At 40.7% G+C, this 23,658-nt stretch overlaps 1 protein-coding gene across 6 annotated transcripts; it reads left to right on the forward strand.

Annotated features, from left to right (window-relative positions):
* Nucleotides 1-1,886: 1,886 nt before the first annotated feature.
* Nucleotides 1,887-22,360, forward strand: STX11 (syntaxin 11). 6 transcript variants are annotated; one of them, XM_075924347.1, is made up of 4 exons: nucleotides 1,887-2,309; nucleotides 2,725-2,811; nucleotides 18,894-19,761; nucleotides 21,273-22,360. In XM_075924347.1, the coding sequence occupies exons 3-4, from the start codon at nucleotides 18,899-18,901 to the stop codon at nucleotides 21,304-21,306; spliced, it is 897 nt and encodes a 298-aa protein (XP_075780462.1). In that variant the 5' UTR covers nucleotides 1,887-2,309; nucleotides 2,725-2,811; nucleotides 18,894-18,898; the 3' UTR covers nucleotides 21,307-22,360. The 6 variants fall into 6 exon arrangements, with proteins under 6 accessions (XP_075780462.1, XP_075780461.1, XP_006139381.1 ...); XM_075924346.1 differs by lacking the exon at nucleotides 2,725-2,811 and having other exon boundaries at nucleotides 1,890-2,309; XM_006139319.4 differs by lacking the exon at nucleotides 1,887-2,309 and having other exon boundaries at nucleotides 2,711-2,811.
* Nucleotides 22,361-23,658: the final 1,298 nt, after the last annotated feature.

Here is a 23,658-nt window from a genome sequence, read left to right on the forward strand (position 1 = left end):
GGCCTCAGGATGCTCCTAGTTCCCAGCAGTTTTTTTCTGCCATCTTGCTGTGTTTGTGTATTGGTCCTACCATGTTTGTACTAGTGAATTCTGGGAAAATCTGGACAATTCTGCCACAATGCTTCAGGCCCTGTTCAATAAGGTATACAAGCACATGTTCTGTGTCAGGTATCTGAGATGTCCCATTTAAGCTAATGAGACTATTCACATTTAAATTCTTTTCTGAATCAGGACCTCAGAAAGGGAAAAAGCAACTGGAGAACATGCACAGTGATTGATTAGTATCAGCAACATGTGGGGCAACATACTGTGGGCTTTGTACTTCACAAAGAGCAGTAAAGCAGGACTAACCAAACTGGTTATACGAACTTAGTTAAGGTGTCTGGTCCACATTGCAAAAAAGATGAACTTGTTACAGCATGATGTATGTCAGCTTGCGCCTCTGGCACAGCAAAAGAGGATTAGTTCAACACAGTTACTATACTTACCACAGTCACAATAGAGTTTTAAACTTATGTGTGTTCAAACAGAAGCCACGTGTACAGCCAGCCACACCAGCAACTCATTACAAGTTATAACATGAAGAGGGCCCAAAAACTGTAGTCTGATTGTCTGCCACTTTTTTGGCAACTGGTGATTGTTGATATTCACTGGGGCAGTTTCTATTCCTTCCCCAATTTCTCAGTCTATCACTTACCACCCTTCTCCTGTATCATTCTGCACTGTACCTCCTACTTCGGATTAGAGATGTGAACGAGTAGTCAACTAGCTGATTAACTAATAAACCTACTCTTATTAGTTAATCTAGTTGACTACTCACATTCCCCCCCCCCCACTGCCTCTGTATCAGAGGCAACAAGGGGGGGGAGCAGGAGCTGGTGCTGGGGGGGAGCCAACTTAAAAGCTGATTCTCTTGAGCACTGGCTCTGCAGTGCCACCCGCCCCTCCTTCGCAGCAGCAGCCCCTGCCCACAGGAAGTCTGAGCTCATCACAGGCAGACACTCTCTCCATGAGCAGCTTGGACCCCCGTGAACAAGGACTGATGCCAGAGCAGCCTCCACTGCCCCACTGCTCCCGCAGCAGCCTCTGTCCATGGGAGTTCAGACCCTCCGCATACAGGGGCTGCGGCCACCCCACACTGCTACCTCTGTATCAGAGGCAGCATCGCAGGGCAGCAGGTAGATGGTCTGCAAGGGGAGCTGATTTTCAAACAGGCTCCCCTCACAGACCAGCTCCTGCCTGGCACCCCACGCTGCTGCTTCTGATATATAGGAAGTAGCGTGGGGTGGCAGGAGGCTTCCTGGGAGTGGAGGTGGAAAGCACCGACTGCGGCCCTGCCCCTGGGGACTATAGACTAGTCAATTAACTGCTAAGAATTCCCGTGGTTAGTTGACTATTCTATTACCCACTATCTAACATCCCTAGATCAGATAGCCTCCACCCAGTCAGGTTCCCAGGAATTCTGGTTCCTCTTCACTGTCTGTAACTTTACTCTTCTCCCTCTCACTGCTTCCTGCCTCCTGACACTCACCTGCTACTTCTCTGCTCTGAGGCTCCTCTCCCCTTTCCGTCCCTCACCCATACCTCTGCTCTGTACCCCCCTTAGTCAGCTCCCCAGCCTGCTCTAGCCTCATTAGCACAAAGGAGGGTTAGAAGAGCCAAGCCAGTCGAGTCAGGGTTTGTTGGCCCCCTGCGCAGCTGGCAAAAGGCCTCTGCAGCCGCAAGAGGGGAGCAAGGAAGGAGCCGTCACTAGGCAATGGCAGGCCCAGCTGCTGGCTACAACCAGAACCACCCACATTTCCTAGCAGCTGGGGAAAGCCCCCCCCCCGCCTGTTCTCGGAAGTGACCCACCGCCAGCCACTGCCTGAAACAAGCCTGCGGGGGAGAGTAGGAGGGGGATGTACCAGTCGCTCCCCAAGTCATCCACGGCTCTGCAGCACACCCTGGGAGAGCCCCGGCCCCCACTCCACCTGCTGAGCGCCGGGCTTCCCCACTGCGCCGAGGCGGCCGCTTGGAGCCCCCCTCCCCCCTAGTTCCCAGCCCGGGCCCTGGAAACCCCCTTAGCCGCCTCCCCAGTGCCCCGCAGCGCTGCATCCCGCGCGCCCGGTCACCGCCGCAGCCTCTGCCCGCGGCCAATGGGCCAGGACGGGGGAGGAGCCGGGGCGGGGCGGGGCGCGCAAGGGCCCCGGGGAACGACCTGCGCCCCAACCCGGCTTGTCAGGTTCCTCGGAGGCAGCGGCGCGTTGAGCCGAAGGACGTGAGCGGAGCGAGCGGCGGGGACTCAGCTCCTCGCCCATCTTCCTGGAGCGGTGAGTTCAGCCCGCCCGGACCGCGAGCCTGCCTGGCCAGCGTCCCCTTGGGGGTGGCGGGGTGCGCTGCTCTTAGCGCCAAGCCCCCGCTGTCGGCCGCTCCCGGGAGCCCCGAGTCTTGCTGCTGTCTCTCAGCCTGCTGCGGAGAGCTCGCTCTTCTCTCGGCTGCGTGGGGTGGGTGTGAGCTGAGCCTCTCGCTTCGGGGGAAGTTGCAGCCTCTGAACTTTGCCAGATCGGACTAAGGCGATGCGCTAGCTGCCGAGCCGGGTGGAGGGGTGGCAGTGGACTAAAGGAAGGGGACGTGGGGTGCCTTTGTGGGGGCAGAGTTTCCCTTTTGTAATAAATAACAAGTGGTTGTTTTAATTGGGAACATCATCAGCCAGTAAGACACTAGACAAGTTCAGGTTTCCTTCAGATTGTGGCACGTTTGGAAACCACACCTCCACGGAAACATTGAAGCTAACTCCTCTCCATCTATCTCTGGGAAGTGATCGAGCCACAGGTAAAGTGCCACTGACCTTTCCAACAGAAGCAAAGGCGAGAACAATGCTGTTGTATAGTAGTGACTCGCTAGTGTTGGAACTTGGAAGGCTGGGTGTGCTTCCACATAGCCCTGTTGTCTGTTTCTCAATAAAGCAACAAGTGTAGAAGGTGCTCGGTGAGTTTATATCTGGCTGAAAGCCATTTAGAATCTTTTTTTTAATGTATTCAGCTGTAATTTCTTAATCTTGTCACTAAGAAGAACAAAATCAGGATCTCCCTGTCTATGTAACCTAACAAATGATAACTTAATTAGCAGTTCTGGCCTCCTATTCTATTCCAAAACCAGGCAATATGTATAATAGGCGTTATATCCAGAATATAAGTCATTTTATTCTCCTTAACCACCCCAGAATGATCCATGGTTCATAAGTGACTGAACTAGTTAGCTTTCTCTGGTACTTCTTACTGATTGCTTAGCATGTATATACTACAAATTGTATGATAGTGGGACAGGAAGTGACCAGAAGACTGGCCTGAAAATAGTAAGTTAAGCTTCCTGTTCCTATTCTTGAAGTTTGAGGTGTCCTTTTTTTTAAGTGTTTAGAAACAAACACACACAAAGGAAAATCAGTGGCTCTAAACATAATTGCACAATGTGAGAACTTAAACAGTGGCATGGTTTTCTGATAATGTTGCTTAGAACTTTAAAGTTTCAAAGGGCTATGCAATTGTGAAGATAATATTCTGATTATTCAGAGAAGCTGAGGCTGAACTTTTATATACTCTCTTATGGTGCCCCCCATACCCATGAATAATTGTTACTCTGCTTCTACTTAAGGCTTGAGAGGAGTAGCTACTGTTCACAGCTTATTGAGTGACCCTATTGAATAGGGTAGGTTTGTTTATGAACCAAACAATGGATTTAGCCAGCTGGTCTCTGTTTTGTTTTTTCCCTTTAGACTAAAATGGTAAAATAGCAAGTGTTATTAGGGTTAGGTTTCTATTAATAATAGAAGTGTGAGATTACCCAGGAGAAGATGGTGTATGTGCCAAATGTTTCAGTTTATTTTCGGTGGTAATAGTAGCTTCTAATTATTGCAAATTAACTGCAACACAGTAACATAAAATCGCATGCATACCACCCTCTCACGAAGGTTAATCATGTCATTGGGTTAGGTTTACTGCTATACTTTTAATGGTAGCTAATAAGCTGTTAAGTTATTATAGGTCTAGATTTTCCAGCAGTATACAAATATTTTTATGTCTGGAGGGGGAATGTGAGAAGGTGTGGACTTCTATTTGACAGAAATGTAACACTGATTTAGCTCTAGTCAAAGTTACTAGTTTCTTTGCATGATTATGGGACAAAAATAGTGTAGAGTTGGGATAATATTATAGTTTATTACAACTATAGTCAGGCACATGTGTTGTACCTGACTCATTGTGGGGAGGCGATGGAGAAAGCAAGATGAATTCTCCATGGATTTATGTTGTTGGAGTAGCATAAATAGGGTTTCCATGCTGCAGGCAGGATTTAAGATTTAAAGCCATTTTTTTTCTTTACCAGGGAAGAGTGGCAATCTGGTAATTTATATGCTTAAATTCACTACAACTTTAAATCAGACATAATTTCAGATATTAAAATAATGCAATCTCTGCTTTCCTCAACTTCAATATTTTTAAACTTTTTTTAATAATGGGTTACCCCAAAAAATGAAAATATTTCCATTAGCAATTGCTGAATTGTTTTCCCTTTCTTAAGTGAAAAGATAACATTTTGCAGGATGATTCCAAACATCTCAACCAGTACCACTAATTCTGGAGTATTTCACTAAATATTTGTATTTGAGAGAGACGTTTGCAACTTGAGACCACATACAAATGTGGGGGAAGCGGCTTTGGTCTCCAATATTTGATTGTCTGAAATCATCTGGGAATCTGATCAGCTCTTCAATTTATGAATTTTTTGTAATAAACTCACACCTGCTTTTTCTTGTTGCTAAATCTCATACATCTAGAACAGGCAGGTGCCCAACATTTTCTTCCTGAGAGATTCCAGAGGGTAGCAACAAACAAAAATTGCCCAAGGGTAGCCTCATATACTCCTACAAATCAGAACCTCATTATCCATAGGATCAATGACTGCTAATAGATCTAATAACAGCACTATGGAATGTTTTAGAATACTGATTTGTGTGGGTTAGAAGTGAATTTGTAAATACAAACAAAAAATAAGGTCAAAGGGTGTTTATATGTTTGATCAGGAAAGATTACTATAAGCACCATATACCAGAATATTCCTAGTTATGCTTTTGCACCATTGTCAACATGGCTATGCAGGAAAAACTTTCTTGGGCAGGTTGATCATATTAGTGTTGCTGATTTTATTCTTTGACTTGTCTTCACACAACTGTGACCACTTGTCATATATAAAACAGATTACAAGCTGCTTCTTTAAAAGTACAAGATGAGGTGGAGCTTAACTTCCTTATGGTGGTAACTTTCAGTTGTAACTCAAATTGCAAGAGAGGGCAGGGGAACTGTGGGTCTTTCACATGGTTGGACTAAAATGAATTAGAGTGCAAGATCAACCCTCTGCTTCAAATTAGTTTACTTTTCAAAAAAAATTTGCTCTAGAAGAGCATATAATGCATTGTAGACTATCAGACACTTCCCCTCTGGTTCATCACCAAAGACATGGAGCCTGCCCCTAGTTATTATTTCACTTTGGTATAGACACTCCACACATTTTGCGCAACAGAAATCTGCTTCAGTGAAAAATAAACAAAGTTTATTTAATAGAAAACGTTTGGATCCAGAGATGAAGTAGTAATGAGAAGCAAATGCATACAAATTATATAGAAAATAAACAAATATGTAATCCCAGGCTTTATTCTACTTTATTCCCTTTTCTAATACAAATAATTATTTCCACTAAATAGTTTTCCAGCATGCCCTCTGTTAGATGGGATCCAGTGATTCCCAGACAGCATCACACTTCAATGCTGGCCTTTGGTTTCTGGATAGCCTTCACTTCAAATACTTTCTCTTTTAACAGGGTTTGCAGTTTTTTCCTCCCTCCCTTCCCTTTTTCTCATAGTGTGGTAATCATGGTTACACATAGCTGGGGTGTTTCCCATACTGGGATTTTATTTTCAAGGGTTCAGATAGTTTTAGTATTCTCCTATTAATTTTAGTGATTCACCGTTGTCTCTTACTGGCTGGATAGTGTCGATTCTGAGAGCTATTTTTGTGTAAGCACCTAGTCTATGAAGTGTCCTCCTGGGGAATTGCCTCATCAGACTGTTGTGAGATGATGTTTTAGTAGTAGCGCTATAGTTTATTTTCTGCACACAATGCATGAATTTTTAATAACTTGTGTGTGTATGTACTGATGACCATCGGGCTCAGGATATTACAAGATTTCATAAATGATTTTACTTTATATTTTTTATGCATAGTAACACTATATACCAGTGTTTCCCAATTTTATTTGGCCACAGAACCCTTTTAAACTCAAACATTTTTTGTGGATCCACTAATAACAGTCTTATTTGTGGTCTACTTTTTCAGCTCCATATACAAGTATTATTGCTATGTATTGTAGATATGTAGGTTAATCTATCATAGTCAATTTATAGTTATCATGGTTAAATTTTTAATTACAAGAAATTACACGACTGTACTGAAGAAAAAGTGTTTGTAAGAGCACTGCCTGCGCACTCCCATACAAGCAATTGGTTTGACAGCTGAAGCTTTGACTTTGTCCGACACGGTGCTAATATATTCGTATTCAGCCACTCACGTGATCCACGCTTCCTGAGAGCGAGTACAGGGATTCACGGTGATCGCACCACTGACTGACTGTGCGTGCAGCACTGAGTAGTGGCATCATGGTCCCCACTCTCTGGCTATGCTGGTATTTCACAGGGACACTTATTGTGGCAAACACGATACATTTTATAAATGCTTACATATTAATTATTAATATTTTAAATCATAAAATGTTATTGTAATGGAATTTTCTCACAGAACTCTTATTTTCACTTTGCAGAACCCTGGGGTTCCGCGGAACACCATTTGAGAAACACTGCTATATACAAATGGTTGATTCAATTGCTTATTCTCTGGGGTTCAGACCCTCCCTATTTTCTTTTTGGTCACTCAAACCTATCTTCTATACAGGGATGTTGTGGTGATTAGATCATGTTACTGCAATGCTTTGAACATATGCTGTTGCTGCAATGCCTTGAAAATTACAGTATGCTCACTGGTTTGTGTGTGTGTTGAGTATTATTACCTTGTGACTCATAATGATGCCTAAGAAGTATAGTAGTTGCTCAGAAATTCATGAATAGATGCGTCTTACTGCCTGCATTAATGGTATGCATGTATGTAAGAGTTACTGTATAATTTGCATAATGTATTATTTCTGTGATTCCCATCAACTCACTTACCTCCTTTATTCTATTTTTCCTACTTGCTAAAATGGATATCAAGATAAAACTTTGTTTCATGGGCCCTGTAGTGAGGATTAATACAACTTTATCTCAATCAAAGCTCTAGTATAAGACACTCAAAACACAAATATAGCTATAATCCAATTCAGTGTGTGACTTCCAGCACTGTACTCACACCTTCTTTCTCATATTTGTATACCAAGATGATCAACGGTCTCTTATTACTAATCCAGGTCAGAAGGTTGTCATAGGATGCTGGAAACTGGTCAGTGGTGATCAGGGCCAGACAGAGGCATGGGCGAACTGGGCAGCTGCCCAGGGTGCCAACTGATGGGGGGTGCCTGATGGCAGCTGTAAGGGGCGCACAGCATCCCTTACAGCTGCCATCAGGCGCCACGTGCCCAGCTCCCGCAGCGCCGGGCCACCTGCATCCCCGCAGCGCCAGCCAGCAATGCCCTTTCCCCCACGACCACAGGGCCCTACATGGCCTGGCACGTGCACCAGCGGCAATGGCCAGGCCGGCCTGGGCTGCGCATGCGCCGTGTGCCCCAGGGGTGGGCCCGAGGCTGTGCGCCAGCAGCTGTAGCCGGGCCACGCATGCGCCGTGCACCCCGGGGGCGGGCCTGTGCACCCTAGAGGGGCAGGCCTGCTCCCCATGGGCTGGCCTGCGGATGGGCCATGCACCCGGGGGCGGTGCCACATGCCTGTGCCCAGGGTGCCAGAATGCCTCGGGCTGGCCCTGGTGGTGATATACAAGCAGTACAGAATTCTCGTGCAAAGAGCTTGGAAAATTAATTTATGGTCTCATTATGTCCTGAAGAAATTTGAATCCTAGCTGGGCAGGTACAATAAAACAGGCTTTCTACTCTCACTATCAGGGAATTATGTTGGTGCTACTAGAATACAAACAATAAAAATACTTTAACTTCAAATTCTTGCCCAATGCTGGCATATAAACTCATCCAAAAAGGAAACAAATCAAATATACATGGGTCTCTACACCAGTTCCCAACCTCTGTTTAGCCCAAGTCTTCTGGATAAATGACCCAATAAAACTCATTCATTTCAAAAGATACCTGGTACTAAAAAGGGAGACAGTAATATCTGGATGACAAAAACATAAGTGTTATGTTGGAAATATGAAGATAGGGTCATGGAATAAGCCATATAGGATACAAATAGAAAGACCTGAGAGGTGTTACTCAGGAGGTGCAATACAACCTTACTCTGTGTGATAGTATTCAAAACTTCAACAAAAATGTGGACTAGTCAGACAGGACACTCAAAGACAATTAACATTCAAGTGGTTAGTGCCTCATTTCATATTGCTAGTGGTACCAACCATTTGAATGTTAATTGTTTTTTACTACTGTTTGACTAATACATCTTCTTCGAAGAAGAGAGAGCAAAGACATCCTGAGGATTGAGACTGCATGACAACAAAGCAATCAAAGGTTGAAAGCCTCATTAAAGGCTGACATATTTAGTTGAAACAAAAGACAGAACTATGTAGCACTTTAAAGTCTAACAAGATGGTTTATTAGGTGATGAGCTTTCGTGGGCCAGACCCACTTCCTCAGATCAATATGTGGAAGAAAATCGGCACAACCATATATACCAAAGTGATACAATCAAAAAATGAATGCATGTGAAATTGACTTTTAGAACAGAGTGGAGGTGAGGGGGAAAGGTTAGTGTCTGTGAGGTAATGACATAGGGGTGATAATAGGGGAAGCTATCTTTGTAATGGATGAGATAATTAGAGTCTTTGTTTAAACCCATACATAAAGTGTCAAATTTAAGCTTGAATGACAATTCTCTATCACTATTGGACATGTTTAGTGAATTAGCTGTGGCATTAGATTTGGGTAACTCGCTTGTACTGGGATGACATCATGCTCTGAGATGGGACATAGTATTTAAGAACTTTGCTATTTAAATAAATTATGGGAGAAACAAGCTTATCCTGAAAAGCTTAATTAAATGTTAATAAGAAAAGGAAAAGAGATGGGATTCTTGTGTATGTACAAGTCTTTAAAGGAGAACTGGCCTAGTACTTTGACAACTGGACACACACCCACTTAGAGTAACTTGAGGTATGGGCTGGATAAGCAGAGAGAGTGAGAGCTCATCCTATCAGAGAGGAAAGGGAGCAGCAAGTCTTAGCTGTAACCTGAAACAGATAACCTGCAATATTCCATTAATTAATTTTTTATACAGTTTTATGAGATTCTGTAATTTCTAAATGATTCTGTCAAAGATACTTATCTTTACATTTGCAGATAACATAATTAAAGCTCTTTAAAATTATAAATGATTAGATAAAATCCTGCATTTCTTGGTTTTAGACACTGTCAGTATGTTCTACTCTGTTAGGAGCAAGAGACTTTAGAATAGCTTCAGAGACAGTGGCAGACATCAGAGTACCAATTACTAGGGTGCGTGTTTGCCTAGGTATATGTAGCATTGCCCAGAGCTAGATTGGGGGAGGGAGAAAAAAACTGATGTGTGATTTGAGGAATGGGAGTCCATAGTTCCACAAGGTGGTGGTGATGGAGAAATGGCTTCTCTAGACGGTCAGGAAGTCATGTTTTGGGACCTGACAGGCTTGTAATAACTTAAGAAGTTTGGGATACCTTCCCTAAGCAGTCCTTGTTTCCCTGCTTACGTCCCCTTCCTTTTCTTGCTAGTATTAAGTTCTAAAAATATTAAATAAATAATTCAACAGTTAGTGATCTTCTTTTATTCTTATAATTCAGAGGTCATAAATATCAAAACATTTGTTCTAATTTAGGGTCTACTGTGATCTCAAGAACTAATTTCAACAGCAGCTATTTACTATGTATAGTGACTCTTAAAAATGTATGATATGCACCCTAATCAACATTGTGAATCATTTAAAAAGATGGCTGATCACTATTCTCCTATGAAAGCCATCTTGTTAACAAATCCATGTTGTAAAAGACATTGGTTTTCCATGTTAATATTGTATAACACTATTGCACTAACATCCACCAGACAAAATAATGGAATCTATTGTACAACAAGTACTGCTTTCATAACAGAAAGTCTCTAGAACAACAAATCACTAGATCAATATCAACATCTTTTAAAATTAACTTTTCAGTTGTACTTCAGTGTTTCTTTTCCTTACATTATTTGGATTTTATGTATCAGTGAGAAACTTGTCTCCTGACTGCATTCTAATCTACTGCCAGCTTATCTCTCTCTCTCTCACCAACAGACGTTGGTCCAATAAAAGATATTACTTCACCCAACTTATCTGTCTAATATTCTGGGACCAACACAGTTCCAACAACAGTGCATGCATACAGAAAGGAATACTTGGACAGTCAAATGATCTGATTCAGTGAAAGGCCCACCAGCACTTAATTTTCACAAACAACGTGGGAAAACTACTGGAATGCACTGAGAGAGGGTTATTAAAAAAAAAAAAAAAAAAAATCTGCCTATGGGCAGATTACTTCATAATTGTCCACTTCAGGGTTTTTTGTATCTTACACGTGAGGTATGGGCTATTGCAGACAAGATAATGGAGTAAACAGACCACTAGTCTGATCGAATGGCCATCCTTATGCTTTTTTATATTTCTGTATGCATTAGCTCTTAACTTCTTGGAAGAAGTTGCAGATGAAAAAGGAAAATGTAATATGACTCAAAATGCATCTTGCAAATGTTTGTATTTTATCTACTTGGGTAGCAACTGATACCTTATTGTTTCCATATATCCTATTGTTTTATCCACATTCATTTTATTATTAATAAGATTTTCACCAGTATTTGAGGAACTAAAAGCTATTATTCAATTCTAGAGTACACTGGATTTCCCAGAGGAAAATTTGCATTGAAGATTTTCCTTCTCACGAGTCAAGGGCACTAAACTTAAATAAAGGTAGTTTGTGTTTTTAAGCTACAGTTATCAGTTAACCTTTTGGAGCTATCTACCATCCAAGATCTGGCCTACTTTGGTACACCAGAGTTTAGGTGACTGTCTGTATCAAACAGTAACAACTCTACCTAAACTGAAACTAGTCCTTTGTACAGTAGTTACAGAGATAGTTTTTTGGTTTTTGTCTTTTTAAATTTGGAGAGTGAAAGCTGCTTGGAGTGGGATAACTAGTGAAGAATCATGATGCATAACACTGGAGCAATAGTAGAAATGAACACTTGACAGCATTGTGAATAGGCCACCAATGCCACTGAATTCTGTTATTGTAAATATTTTGTTTTCATGGGTATTGTAAATTGCATCAGTTCAGAACCTGCTGATTATCTGATGCAGCTTTTGCTTGTACTTAAAGTTTACTCTGCTCAAGCTGTTCAATAACCAGAGGTTTCAAAGAGCTACACATAGTTGCAATCCTATTGCAACACATACCACATCAAGAATTTGTAACCCTCCTGTGCATCATGGGAAGACGGTTTGTGGTTGTGATTAATAAACAGAAGTTTTATTTTGTCATGGGAAGATAACTATGGGACAAATTCTCTGCTGGAATTGCTTTTAATTAGTTAAACATTAGCCATTCAGGCTGAAATTTCATGTCAAGTGCCTGCTTCTTGTTGAATTCATTGAAAGTTTTAGCCAAAATGGTCCAGTTGTTTCTGAGAGTAGGGTTGCAGGAAATATGTTGGTAAAACAGTGTTTAAGATATTTATACCCACTTTGTTGAGAAGCTCAAGAGCAGAAATTTTGAAATATGACAGCAGGGTTGTGTGTGTGTGTGTGTGTGTGTGTGTGTGTGTGCGCGCGCACGCTAAATCATCTATAAATATACAGTGGTCCTAATATTTTAATGATATTTGAAATTGAGTATGGTCTAGATGACCTGCAGTGACAGATTTGTTTGTTTGCTTGCTTATTTACTTGTTTGCATCACTGGACTCCCATATACAACCATACAGGAGATATTGCTGCTAAAATGACAGTTAATTAGGTTTCATCAATGACACCTTGATTTAAATTAATGTGGTTCATTTTCACCTCTTTCAGGCTATCTTCTCTCTCAGTAAGACAGCATAGCTGTGAGTTTTGTCAGGTTATGATTGCACCCCTAAGAAGTAACAATGGAGATGTCATTTTGACTGACCAGCTCACCTTCAACACTAGTTTCACACCTTAGTATGTAGAACAGACTTAAAGGAACATCTTCATCTTGTGACCACATTTATTTACCTATGTTAATAATATCTAAAAACGATTAGACATATAGGCATGGGACGTAAAAGTCCAGGTTGGGGGTGCTGGAACCCCAGTCATCCCAGCCACATTCCCCTGCTATCTAGAGTCCCAGCTGCTGGCTCAATGTCCTTGCCACCCAGGCTCCTGGTCTCCAGGCCTGCTACTGCTCAGGGGCTCAGATGTTGGCCCCGAGGTCCTACTAGATTGCTGGCACCACACCATTCCCAAGGGTGGAGGAGCACAAGAGCAGACAAGTAAAAGGGACATGCATCTCAGCACCCCCACTCCAAAAACAGTTCATCACCCCGATTAGAAGTGGGAGGAAATAGTCTAGTCACTGTTCGTTGTTTTGTGCATGCAAGTGTGTGTGTTCGTGAAGTTCTTAAAGTTCTCCCAGTTTTGACAATGAAAATTAGTGAGGTCCTTTTGAGTTTTAGACACTTTTCACTTTTGTGTCTTCCATAGTTAGAACAACAGTTGTATTTTCAACATAGCTGTGGAATGATCTTTTTAATTCAAATGTAATTGGATTTTGTTTGTTGTTTTTTAAGGTGGAAATGCTTCCTTCTGTCTTAAGTTTTATAATGGCTATTCTTGCCAAATGTAAATCTCTAACCAAACTTAAGCTGTTTTCCTTTTCTGGGCTGCCTATTAAGAGCATAAGTTTGAACATATTTTAGGGTCAGTTGTCATTATTAGAGAGAGATGGGTATAGCTATTTATATTTCTCTAACATGTTTTTATTTTACTTTTTATTAATTTTTAACTTCAGTGGCAATCTGTGGGATTTCTTTTTGTTCATTTTGATTTGTTGTTAAACAGCCTCTTGTGGTAGCTGATCCCAAAACACTTTTTAGTATTGTGCTGAAGAAGTGAAAAAGGAAAGTAATTAATTAGCATCAAAATTGTCTTAATTGCCCTGTTCATGTGTTTCATGTCAGCTGAATGAAGTATAGAAAAGAAACAAATTATTGCACGTGTGAAGCATAATTTAGAGATTCTAACTTATTCTTTCAATTTAAATAACTGCAGATAATATTAAGAGTAAAGAATTTACTTTCAATTATTTTTATCTTGGATTTTAGACTGCTGTAGTACTCCATGGGTAATTTTCTGAATTCATATTCCTTCTCACCAGTACTTCACAACAGTGCCCAAATCAATTTCATATTATTTTGTATTTTCCATTTTGTTAAGTGTCATGTAAACGTGACCATGAGAACTGAAAGATAAACATCTTTGAAATGCTTAAGAGTAAATCATTCTGCTTCATAAGCAGACCCAGAGCACCTTCTTTTAATGAAGAAAGAGGCAAAAAATATCCTAACAACATGCTATGTCTCCATTCCTAATTTGCCACAAGCTTTTTGTGGAAGACTGAATTCTCTTTCTTGACAGGATCAAAAACTGAGTGTGTGTGTGTATGGGGGAGGGGGGGGGAAGGTTATAGGCTTTAGCTCATTTCTGCTACTATAGTATGTATTTTACTTTGCCACAAACAGTTTGATACTGATAGCTATCTGTAGTTTAGAAAAACTTCAAAATTAGGATCAATATTACTTGCTGGATTTCTGTGACAACTGAGAGAAATGGTAATATTCAAATGACAACTCTGAAGAATTTAGCTAGCTCACATTTTCCTGCAGATGTCTTTTATAAAGCTATTAATCCTTAAATATATCCAATAGCCACAGGGATATGCCAGTCAATACAGGGAGTCAAGGCAAACAGGGCACCTGCCTTAGGCCTGCTGACCAGGCTTTTAAGTATCTGGTCAGCAATGCTGGCCGGTGCTGCCAGGGTCTCTTTTTGACCAGATGTTCTGTTTGAAAATCAGACTCTTGGCAGTCCTGTCTAGAAGAACAGGCCCATGCACACAGACTCTGTGAAGGGAGTTTGAAGGATTTGGGCCTTCTCCAGATTAGGGATGTTAGTGAGTAGTTGACCACCCAATAAGCATAAGCTTATCAGCTGGTCGACTGGAGCATCTATTATTCGCTTCCCCCCCCCCCCGCCCTTGCTGCCTCTGAGAGGCAGCGGGGGTAGGCAAACAAGAGCTGGTGCTGGAGGGAGCCAGCTTAAAAGCCGGTTGCTCCCAGCACCGGCTCTGTGGTGCCGCCTCCCCCTTCCGCTGCCTCTGATGGAAGTAGCGGGGGATGGGGGAGGATTGGGGAGGTTGCTGTAAAGCAGCCTCTGCCTGCAATAAGCCAAGGCTGTTTGCAGCAGCCCGGGCTGGCAGCTCTTACTACATTTAAAATGCAGAGCCTCATTGTGGGTCGCTCCTGGAGCTAGCATGAGCTGGCACTACTCCTAGAGCTATCCCTACTGCAGCGCTGCAGAGTGTTCCGTATTGACTAGTCATGTAGTTGATAATTGTATCAACTACACCAGGGCAACTCAACATGCTGCCCTGATTGTTTGCAGCCCGCGATGCAGTTTGGGTTTATGGGGGGCTCAACACGTGGCCTGCCAGTGGGATCCTTTGAACATGGCCTCCACTGGGAACACGCTTCACAACAGTGAAATGTCTCCTAGGTGGGATGAGCATTGAAAGATGCAAGTGGACCAGCTGGATGGAACAGATAAGTACAGTGTTTCTAGCCCCCAGAGAGGAGGTGCCAGGAGCACTGGGGTATTGTGGAAAGTGCTGGCTGCTTAGCCTTGTAAGCAGAGCCTGAGAAGTGCTGACTGGCTCACACTGGCCACGTTTGGGTCCGGTGCCGTGGCTTAAGGCTTTATCTTTGTCTTCATGCCCATCAGTGTGTAAGAAGCTATTTGCATATATATTTGCATGTATATGCAACCACTCTTAAGTTGCAGCCCTTGGCATGTGCTGTGAGCATCATTGTGGCCCCAGGGCTTCCAAAGTTGAGTAGCCCTGGACTACACAATTAGCCAGATAACCACAATTTAACATCCCTTTACCAGATCCAGGGGATAATAAATCTACAGAAAGGTATACACATACAGACTGTTTGAAGATCTTTTTTCTTTTAAAATACTTTTGTACTAATCTTTGCTGTAAGCATGTATTTGTTCACTTTATTAATCACTGATCACTCTCCTGGAGAGTACAGAGCTGCAGATACGGAACATAGGTTAGGTCTGCTGAGGTGATCATAGTTACCCTGTGGATACTGCAGCCTAAGGCCTGGGGTGAGAGCGGAAGACTGTGAGATTTCCACCCTGAGAGGGGTTAACTAGAGGTTGAAACCTGAAAACCAGGTACACTTGAAAGAGACCAGAAGTACAACTAACCCATAACTGGTCGTTTGGTTTTCTTACTTAAATGTACAATCTGTGTAGATGTTAAAAGAAGCATTCTGAGCCAGAAAGGACCCAAGTCATTCTGAAATGATACGTGTCCTACCATCGCTCGGCTGTTTGTCTGTATCCACTTGAGTATACTTTTTCCCCTCCTCTCAAAACAGTTATCTAAAAAATAACCCATTAATTATTTCCAAACATCAAGGTTAACATTTCATTTTTGCAGCAACTTTATTTTTCCTCCACCCTCTTCATGCACCTTCGTTACTTTGTTTCCCTTTACAAAGCCAATACTCTGCAAAAACAAGAGTAGGAAAATGGAAAGCATTCTGCTTCTCAAGACTTGTCTACCCGGGTCATCTTTTGTCTAACCTAAAGTGTGAATTTAAACTGACTATAGTTATACAGGTATAATTCTCTACATGGGCATTTTGGTGTAAAGAATGTCATTTTATGTATTTTAGGGTTTTTTTTTTTTTTTTTTTTTGGTTGAGTTTATTGTTTAGAAGGGAATAAAGCTAAACCAAAAAAGCCACTATTACACTAAGGTAAGAGTGTTTACCCTGGGGCTATTTTACTATATTTTTATTTATATCACTGGTAAACTTTCCCAAGGAGACAAGCCCTAAGGCCCCAGTGCTGCAAACACTTGCATGTGTCCAATGTCTTAAATGGGGTTATTCATGTTCATAAAATTAAGCGTATACATGAGCATTTGCAGAATTGTGGCTTAAAAACACTTTAAAATTCCTAGCAAGATTCCTGTTAAGCCTGTTCTACAAAACTTGAAGGTATGTGTGTCAAAGAGGGCAATTACTCTGAGGGGACTGCAATTAGGATTTTGTTTTTGTTCCTTAACTTTTAAAAACGGTGCAAAAAAGATGATTAATTGGCTCTTTTGGCTTTGTCTATACTGAAAACTTTAAAGTGAAGCTATAGCTGCATTTTAGCACAGTAGTGTGGCAAGAGCAGGAGCACTAGGAGAGAGCTGTCCCAGCACTGTAAGTAAACCACCTCTATGAGGTGAAGAGCTGGTACTCCCAGTGCTTTAGCATGGGTTACTCTGGTGCTTTACAGTGTTGTAACTTGCTTCCTTCTTGGGTGGGAGGGTGTGGTGTTTTTTTTCACATTCCTGAGCCAGAAAGTTACTGCACAGTAAAACACACATGTAGACTTACTCTTTCACTCCTCAGACTTAGCCTTTGACTCCTGTCTTTGCTGGTTCCACACCTATACCCTATGGCCATGTCTCCACTAAGTTTTTTTTAACCTTGAAGTAATTGAAGTGCCAATTAATCCATGGTAATTAACACCTTTTGTAAAGACTTGTATAGCCACTTCTTGGACAAATGAAAATGTAAGAGTAAAATTCAGTTTGGTGTCAAAACATTTGAACACCAGACAGAGCTTTCTTCTTGTATTATGTAAATATAGGTCAGTAACCTTTTTCTTTGAATTTAAATGGCCCTGCTATGCTATTCTAGCTTCTAAACTGGAGTACCAAAGAAACCTTGCCGCAGGGCTTGAATACATTTGATCTCTTGTATTTGATGTGAGTAGTTTCTGCCTCATGAAGCAAGAATTTGGGGGGAAAACACACATTGTTTCAATAATTGAAGAGATTGCCACTAGGATAATCTGATTTTTAGATTTTGTTTAGCTCTATAAAATATAAAGGGTAGGTTCTGCATCCACTCCACATTTAATACTCGCTGAATTTAACAGAAGTTCAGAGCTCTGAATGACACCAGAATTGGGCTTTAACAGAGAGAACAATCTAGAAAAAAGTATTTCCATGTTAGGAAAGCTGAAGTATACTCTTAAATCTGTTGCATAAATTGCAAGGTTTCGTCCCCTTGGAGGCTAGTCTGATTTACCCCAAGAAGAGAGTCACGCTTTCAGGCTGGGTCCAACTCAAGTTTATTGGTTGCAACCAAGGTACGGCTAAGGAACTCAATGTTCAAAGCAGAGCCGACCCCCAACATCTAATAGGCAGGGGTTTTTATAGGGTTCACATCCTTCCTGGTTTAGGTGCCTTAACATGATAGGTTACTTCATCTTTGACATTTAGCATTCCTATAGGTCAGGTTAATTTTCCAAATGAGGTTAAATACAGTGCCTACTTGCTGACTTTGCGGTTACAGCTGTGTTACATTCATTCACTTTTGCTGAACAATGGGCGAGCCATACCTCCCTTTTTCCTTTTCTGCTTGAGCCGGTCACAAGTTTAAAGGATGTGGAATCTATCCATATCTCTACTTAACAGAAGACTGGTTTCACTTCCCCTCGTCTCCTTATTATAAGTTATTACCTGTGACAGGCCTTGACCTTTATCATGTCTTACTCCTATACAAATAGCAAATATATCTAAGCATTAGCAATGTATGTATATTGTACGTGCCCCTCATAGGGGAATCAATGGCTCCGGGGGATTTGACTTCCTTTTTACACATCAAATCCCAGGCATAGTAGCATTTTGTGTTTGTTTGGCACCTGGCACAATGCAGCCTTGATCTTAATTAGGGTTTTTACTGTACTAGAAACATGTTAGGTGCCCTGCTCCTTTCTGAAAATCCCAGCTTAAATCTTTCCAAATCAATCTTTACCAGTCCTTTCCCCACTACACTTTTTGTGTATGTGTTTGTACTCTGCAGACATGTTATGGGTTTCACTGAGGCACAAACTGCAAAGGCAAAATTCTAAGGCTTCTGGTCATTGGGATTAGGGATACAGTAAAGGGTCAGGGTCTAGAAGTCATCTAGATACAGAAAAATCTTGAATTTTCAATTAGATTACTGCTGTTACACATGTGGCAGCAATAACTACAGGCTTTTTATTAAACCTTAATTATTTGCTTACAAGAATTATGGCAAAGTTTTGTTGTTTTTTTTTTGTTTTTGAATATTGACAGGTTTTGGGATGTACAGTTTTAAATAATGCATGATTTTAAAAAGGGGAAAAAATAATGAGCCTTGTAACTACCACAAGGGCACTCAAACACCAGTATATAGTACTTCGAATCCAGTGTCCTGTGCAAAGTGATGCTGAAGAACTGGTATTTTATGGTGTGTTTCATGTGTAAAGTATCCTTGCATAAAACTTTAAAAAAATATTTTATTTAGAACATTTTTGTTTTGTTTTCTCTTCTCCCCAACCCCTCTTCGTCCATAGGTAGGATGAAAGACCGGCTATGGGACCTGTATGAATTAGCCAAGCTTTATAACCAACAGTTTCCTAACAATGAGGATGATGAGAATTTACCTGATGAAACACTCCTGTTTGAGACGGATGATGCTCTTGCAAGCCTTTACAAAGTTATCCAGAGTATCAGAACAGACAACCTCCACCTGAAAGATGATGTCAGGCGGCTAGGTAAACAAAATAGCCGCTTTCTTACCTCCATGCGCCGCCTCAGTAGCATCAAACGAGATACTAACAGCATTGCCAAAGACATCAAAGCTCGTGGAGAAGGCATCCATAGGAAACTCCAAACAATGAAAGACTTTAGTGAAGATGCAGAAACAAAACATGGCACAATGTCTGTCATAACCCGTGTATCAAAGAATCACTATGTTGACCTCATGCATGCCTTTCAGGAAGCCATGTTTGAGTACAATGAGGCAGAGATGAACCAGCGGGAGAACTGCAAGATTCGGATCCAGAGACAGCTGGAAATCATGGGCAAAGATGTTTCAGGAAACCAGATTGAGGACATGATCGAGCAAGGCAAATGGGATGTTTTCTCTGAGAATCTCCTATCTGATGTTAGAGGGGCTCGTGCAGCCTTGAATGAAATAGAGACACGGCACAAAGAGTTGATGAAGTTGGAGTCTCGGATCAGGGAAGTTCATGAGCTCTTTCTGCAGGTGGCACTGCTGGTGGAGCAACAGGCTGACACCTTTGACATTATTCAGCTGAATGTGGAAAAAGTTGAGAACTATGTAGGAGAGGCTAAATGTCAGGTGAGGAAAGCTTTGGAATATAGGAGGAAGCACCCTTGTCGAACACTCCTCTGCTGTTGCTTCTCATGCTTCAAAAGGTGATTCTCCTACTCAGTCTCTTACAGACCAACTCAAATGTGCTTTTAAGACATGCTACTCTTTGGACCGGGTTGCTTTTCGTCTTGGTGGTTGGGCTGGTTCCCCCTTGCCTTAGGCTGAGATGCCTTAAGCATATTTATGTGCTAATAAAAGCCAAATATTACTGGCAAATTTTATCTTTTTTAAAGTGAAGCCTAATCCTGCTTGGCTGTAATCAAGCTAGAGTGTTAGCCTAAAAAATGATACACGCTCCAATCTGGCACAACCTAATCTAAAAGAATGAATGACAGGCTCATAGCTTAATTGATAAGTGTAGGTGTACTGTACTATGAGATGGGTTTTTTTTCTGTATTCCAAAGTGAGACTGCATAGGGTGCAGCTCTGTTGCTGTAGTGATGTAATTCTGTGGTGCTTTGTAAGTGTAAATTTGGAGCCCACATGATGCAATCCTTAACCAATTCATTGCTACATGTGTTTGAAGAAACAGTCTGTTAAACTATTAGTAGAAAACATTAAAATTGGTTTCTTAAACTTTTTTACATAAGGAGCTTGATTCTGATCTCTCTCTGGTTTTACTTCAGTGGAACCCCAGTAAAATGAATTACGTGATCAGATTCAGTCCCAAGACGTAGTCCTTCATAAACCGCCCTTCCCCTCTCCATCCCTTTCATCATTGTGAAACACCAGAATTTTGACCAGGTCACAGAAAACACTGAAAAACTAAGACTCAATTGACTCTTTTTAGTTTATTCACTAAATATTCTGTTTAATGTTGTTATACTTTAAGATTGTAATATAGTATGCTGGAAGACTGAAAATGGTCATGGCAAATTTTTCGAAGAATTTTATGTACAGGGCTAAAAATAATGCAACTATCTCCTCTCAAATGTGACTTACAACATCTATCAATGGACACTTGTCTGGAGTGCAAATGGAACATTTGTGAGATTCACATACACAGGTTTGGAGTTGTAACAGATTTACCTTGTGAATAGATGCTTATTTTATAAGAAAATGTATTGATATATTGTGATTGTATTTGTTAAATAACATGAATGTATTAATAACAATGTTCACTCTGGTTCATATATGAAGACTTAATGGGCTGTCTTTTGCCTCTGAGGGGTGCATCTACATTGCAGAGCTCAAATTGTGTATCTTATTTTGAAATAAGCAACACAACACCAAATTTGGAAATAAAGTACTATTCCGAAATGTCCCTTAATCCTCATGCAGCGAGCTTTAGAGACATCAGAATAATGAGCCCATAATATTTTGATATAGCGGGCTTGATCTTAAGCTATGGAATAGCTATTTCAGAAGACCAGAGATATCCTAAAATAACTCTGCAATGTAGACATAGTCTGGGAGAACTGCATATTGAGGAGTGAATAGACTCTTTATTCAATACTCCTGTAAGAGCCAAAATTTTGGAGTCAAAATGATACTGTCTTTATTGGTCTTGAAAAGTTTTCCTCCCCCTAAATCCTTCTCTGATTGACCACCTTAGGTTTGGACAAAAACAGGAGGAGAGAGACATTTAAGACCAAATGTTGCAGATTGCAGTTCCCATTGATTTCACTTGATTGAGAACTGAAGAATTTAGCCCTTACTTTTGAAGGCCTTTGTTTTCTGCGTTAGTCCTACTGAGGAACAGATGGCCATACCAAAAGTACGCACAATATTCGAACTACAGTATTTCTAAGCAGCTTTCTGCTACATTGTGATTTATTGTTACTTTGAATTGATACAACTTTTTTTCCAGATGTTACAGTGAATTCAAATATCTTTTGTTATATTTTCTTTATTTCCTTTTAATAATATTATATTTTAACATTTCACACTTGTATTTTGGTGTCTACCTGCCCAAATGTACCCAACTATCCTTCTGCACCTTTCACAATTATAAGTTTCTCTTTGTCTTCTGGCCAATAAATGTATATTGTAACAAATTATCTTGAATTACTTGCAAAACAGTAAGGCCTTGCAAAAAGAAATTATCTGCTTTAAACTTTCTTTGCCTGTCAAGAAAATGCTTCTTACTGGATAGGCTTACATGAAAGACTGTGAACAAGAACACTTTTTTTCTTAAGCTGAAAATCACTTCACTTGAAACTAAATATTATGCACTTGTGCCTGTATTCACATATGCTCATTGACTAGAATTATATAGGGCACATGAGAACTTCAAACAAGATTGTGTTTATGGTATACAGTGAAGTCTTGAAGTCATCAGTGTTAATTTGCTTGGGGAAATTCAAACAATTCACATGTGAACTGTAAGGGGGAAAAGAATAAGGGTGTCAAATGCGTTGGCACTTGTTCCTAATATTTAAGGGCCATTGACATGTTGAATAGCACCTTACTCTCCCTTTAGTTAGTTTAGTAGTTCCAGTCAAGTCAGGAAGACAGTTTCTGAAGAAAGGTATTTAGCATGAGGATATCAGAATCTTGACCTAAATCAGGCCACAAGAAAGTTTAATCTATTGTAATTTTGCCATTCCCCCTTTGATAACATTATGTAAATGTTCTAATATTTCTTTTTTGTACATTTGTATACCTATAAATGCAATAAAGTGTTTCAACATAATGGTAAAATGCAGAGTCACACCTTTAATTAGCAGATCCAAATAGGTTCTTGCATGTTAATATTCTGTGGAACTTGGCTTAAAAGTGGCAGTAGTAAGCTGTCTAACCCTCTTTCACCAACTCCCACAAGTGTCTGGCAAGGAACATTAGCATTAATGTTTCAATATAACTTACACTTTGGGTTTTTTTTCACCAATTCTTAAACATTTCTCTGCAAGAAGGGGTACAAATTAATTCTGAAACCTTCCTTAATATCATATATTCATAACATCACATTCCTAATATTCTAACCTTGCATCCTTACTGGCACACAGGGACTAAGATAAGCAAGAATAAGAAATCTATTTTGAAGCAACAAAAATAGTTATGCTGTGGAATTAGTTAAGGCTGGCAACATGCATCCAACCAAGTGATGATTGGCAGTGCCTGACTATACAGTTTTTCCATCTTGGACTATGCTGTTACCATACATAGTAACTTGTAAAAAAGACTTCTAAAGTTTATGTCCAATCAACTTTGTGAAGTTGCTTTCTAAACTTGGCTTCTCCAGCAACAAACAATAATTAAAGAATCTCTTATTGAGTACTGTAGTCAGCTCTGGGAGAGCGAAATAGTATCTATTCTGGCTTGTGCAGCATCAGTAAAACTCTTACCTCATTTCTAATTGGAGGGCCAAGTTCAGCCATTAACACACACACATGTTACAGAAGGCAATGAAATTGCACAGGTGTAATTGAATTTGAACCAAAAAGGATTTAGGTACAAAAGCCATACAAAGAGCTTGACCTTCAATCTTGGAATTGGGTGATGTTGAAGAAGAGAACATATTTTAGCTCCCAGATGGGTGGAAAACTAGAGCTCGAAGTTAAATACCAGTGTGGAATCCCTCAAAGCTAAATTCAGTTCCATTTTTGTTGTGGAACCATATGTTAATAATGAGCTACTTTTTCAGGAATTAAAAGCATTCTGTTTCTTGTAAGTATCTATTGCTTAATGCTGTGCTTTTTTACTTTGCTAATCGGTGAACTTGCCTTGTCACTATTACATAGTGTTTTGGAAAGGCTGGCTTTCACTGTAATTACAGAGAATGTCATGTCCCCACAGGATAAGTGGGGAAAGAAGATAAAAGGGGCTCAATGGCATGTCAGTGCATTTATAAAACAAGCTGTGGAATGGAAGCAATTGTGGGAAAACAAGTTGCTACTAAATCTAGAGCCATGTTCAGGGAGAGGCAAACAGTTTGCACATAACCTCTTTTTGCCTATGTCATGGTGGTACCTTCAAAGACAAAAGACAGGAGCAAGAAG

Source organism: Pelodiscus sinensis, chromosome 3, assembly GCF_049634645.1.
Source record: "Pelodiscus sinensis isolate JC-2024 chromosome 3, ASM4963464v1, whole genome shotgun sequence".
Lineage (NCBI taxonomy): Eukaryota > Metazoa > Chordata > Testudines > Trionychidae > Pelodiscus > Pelodiscus sinensis.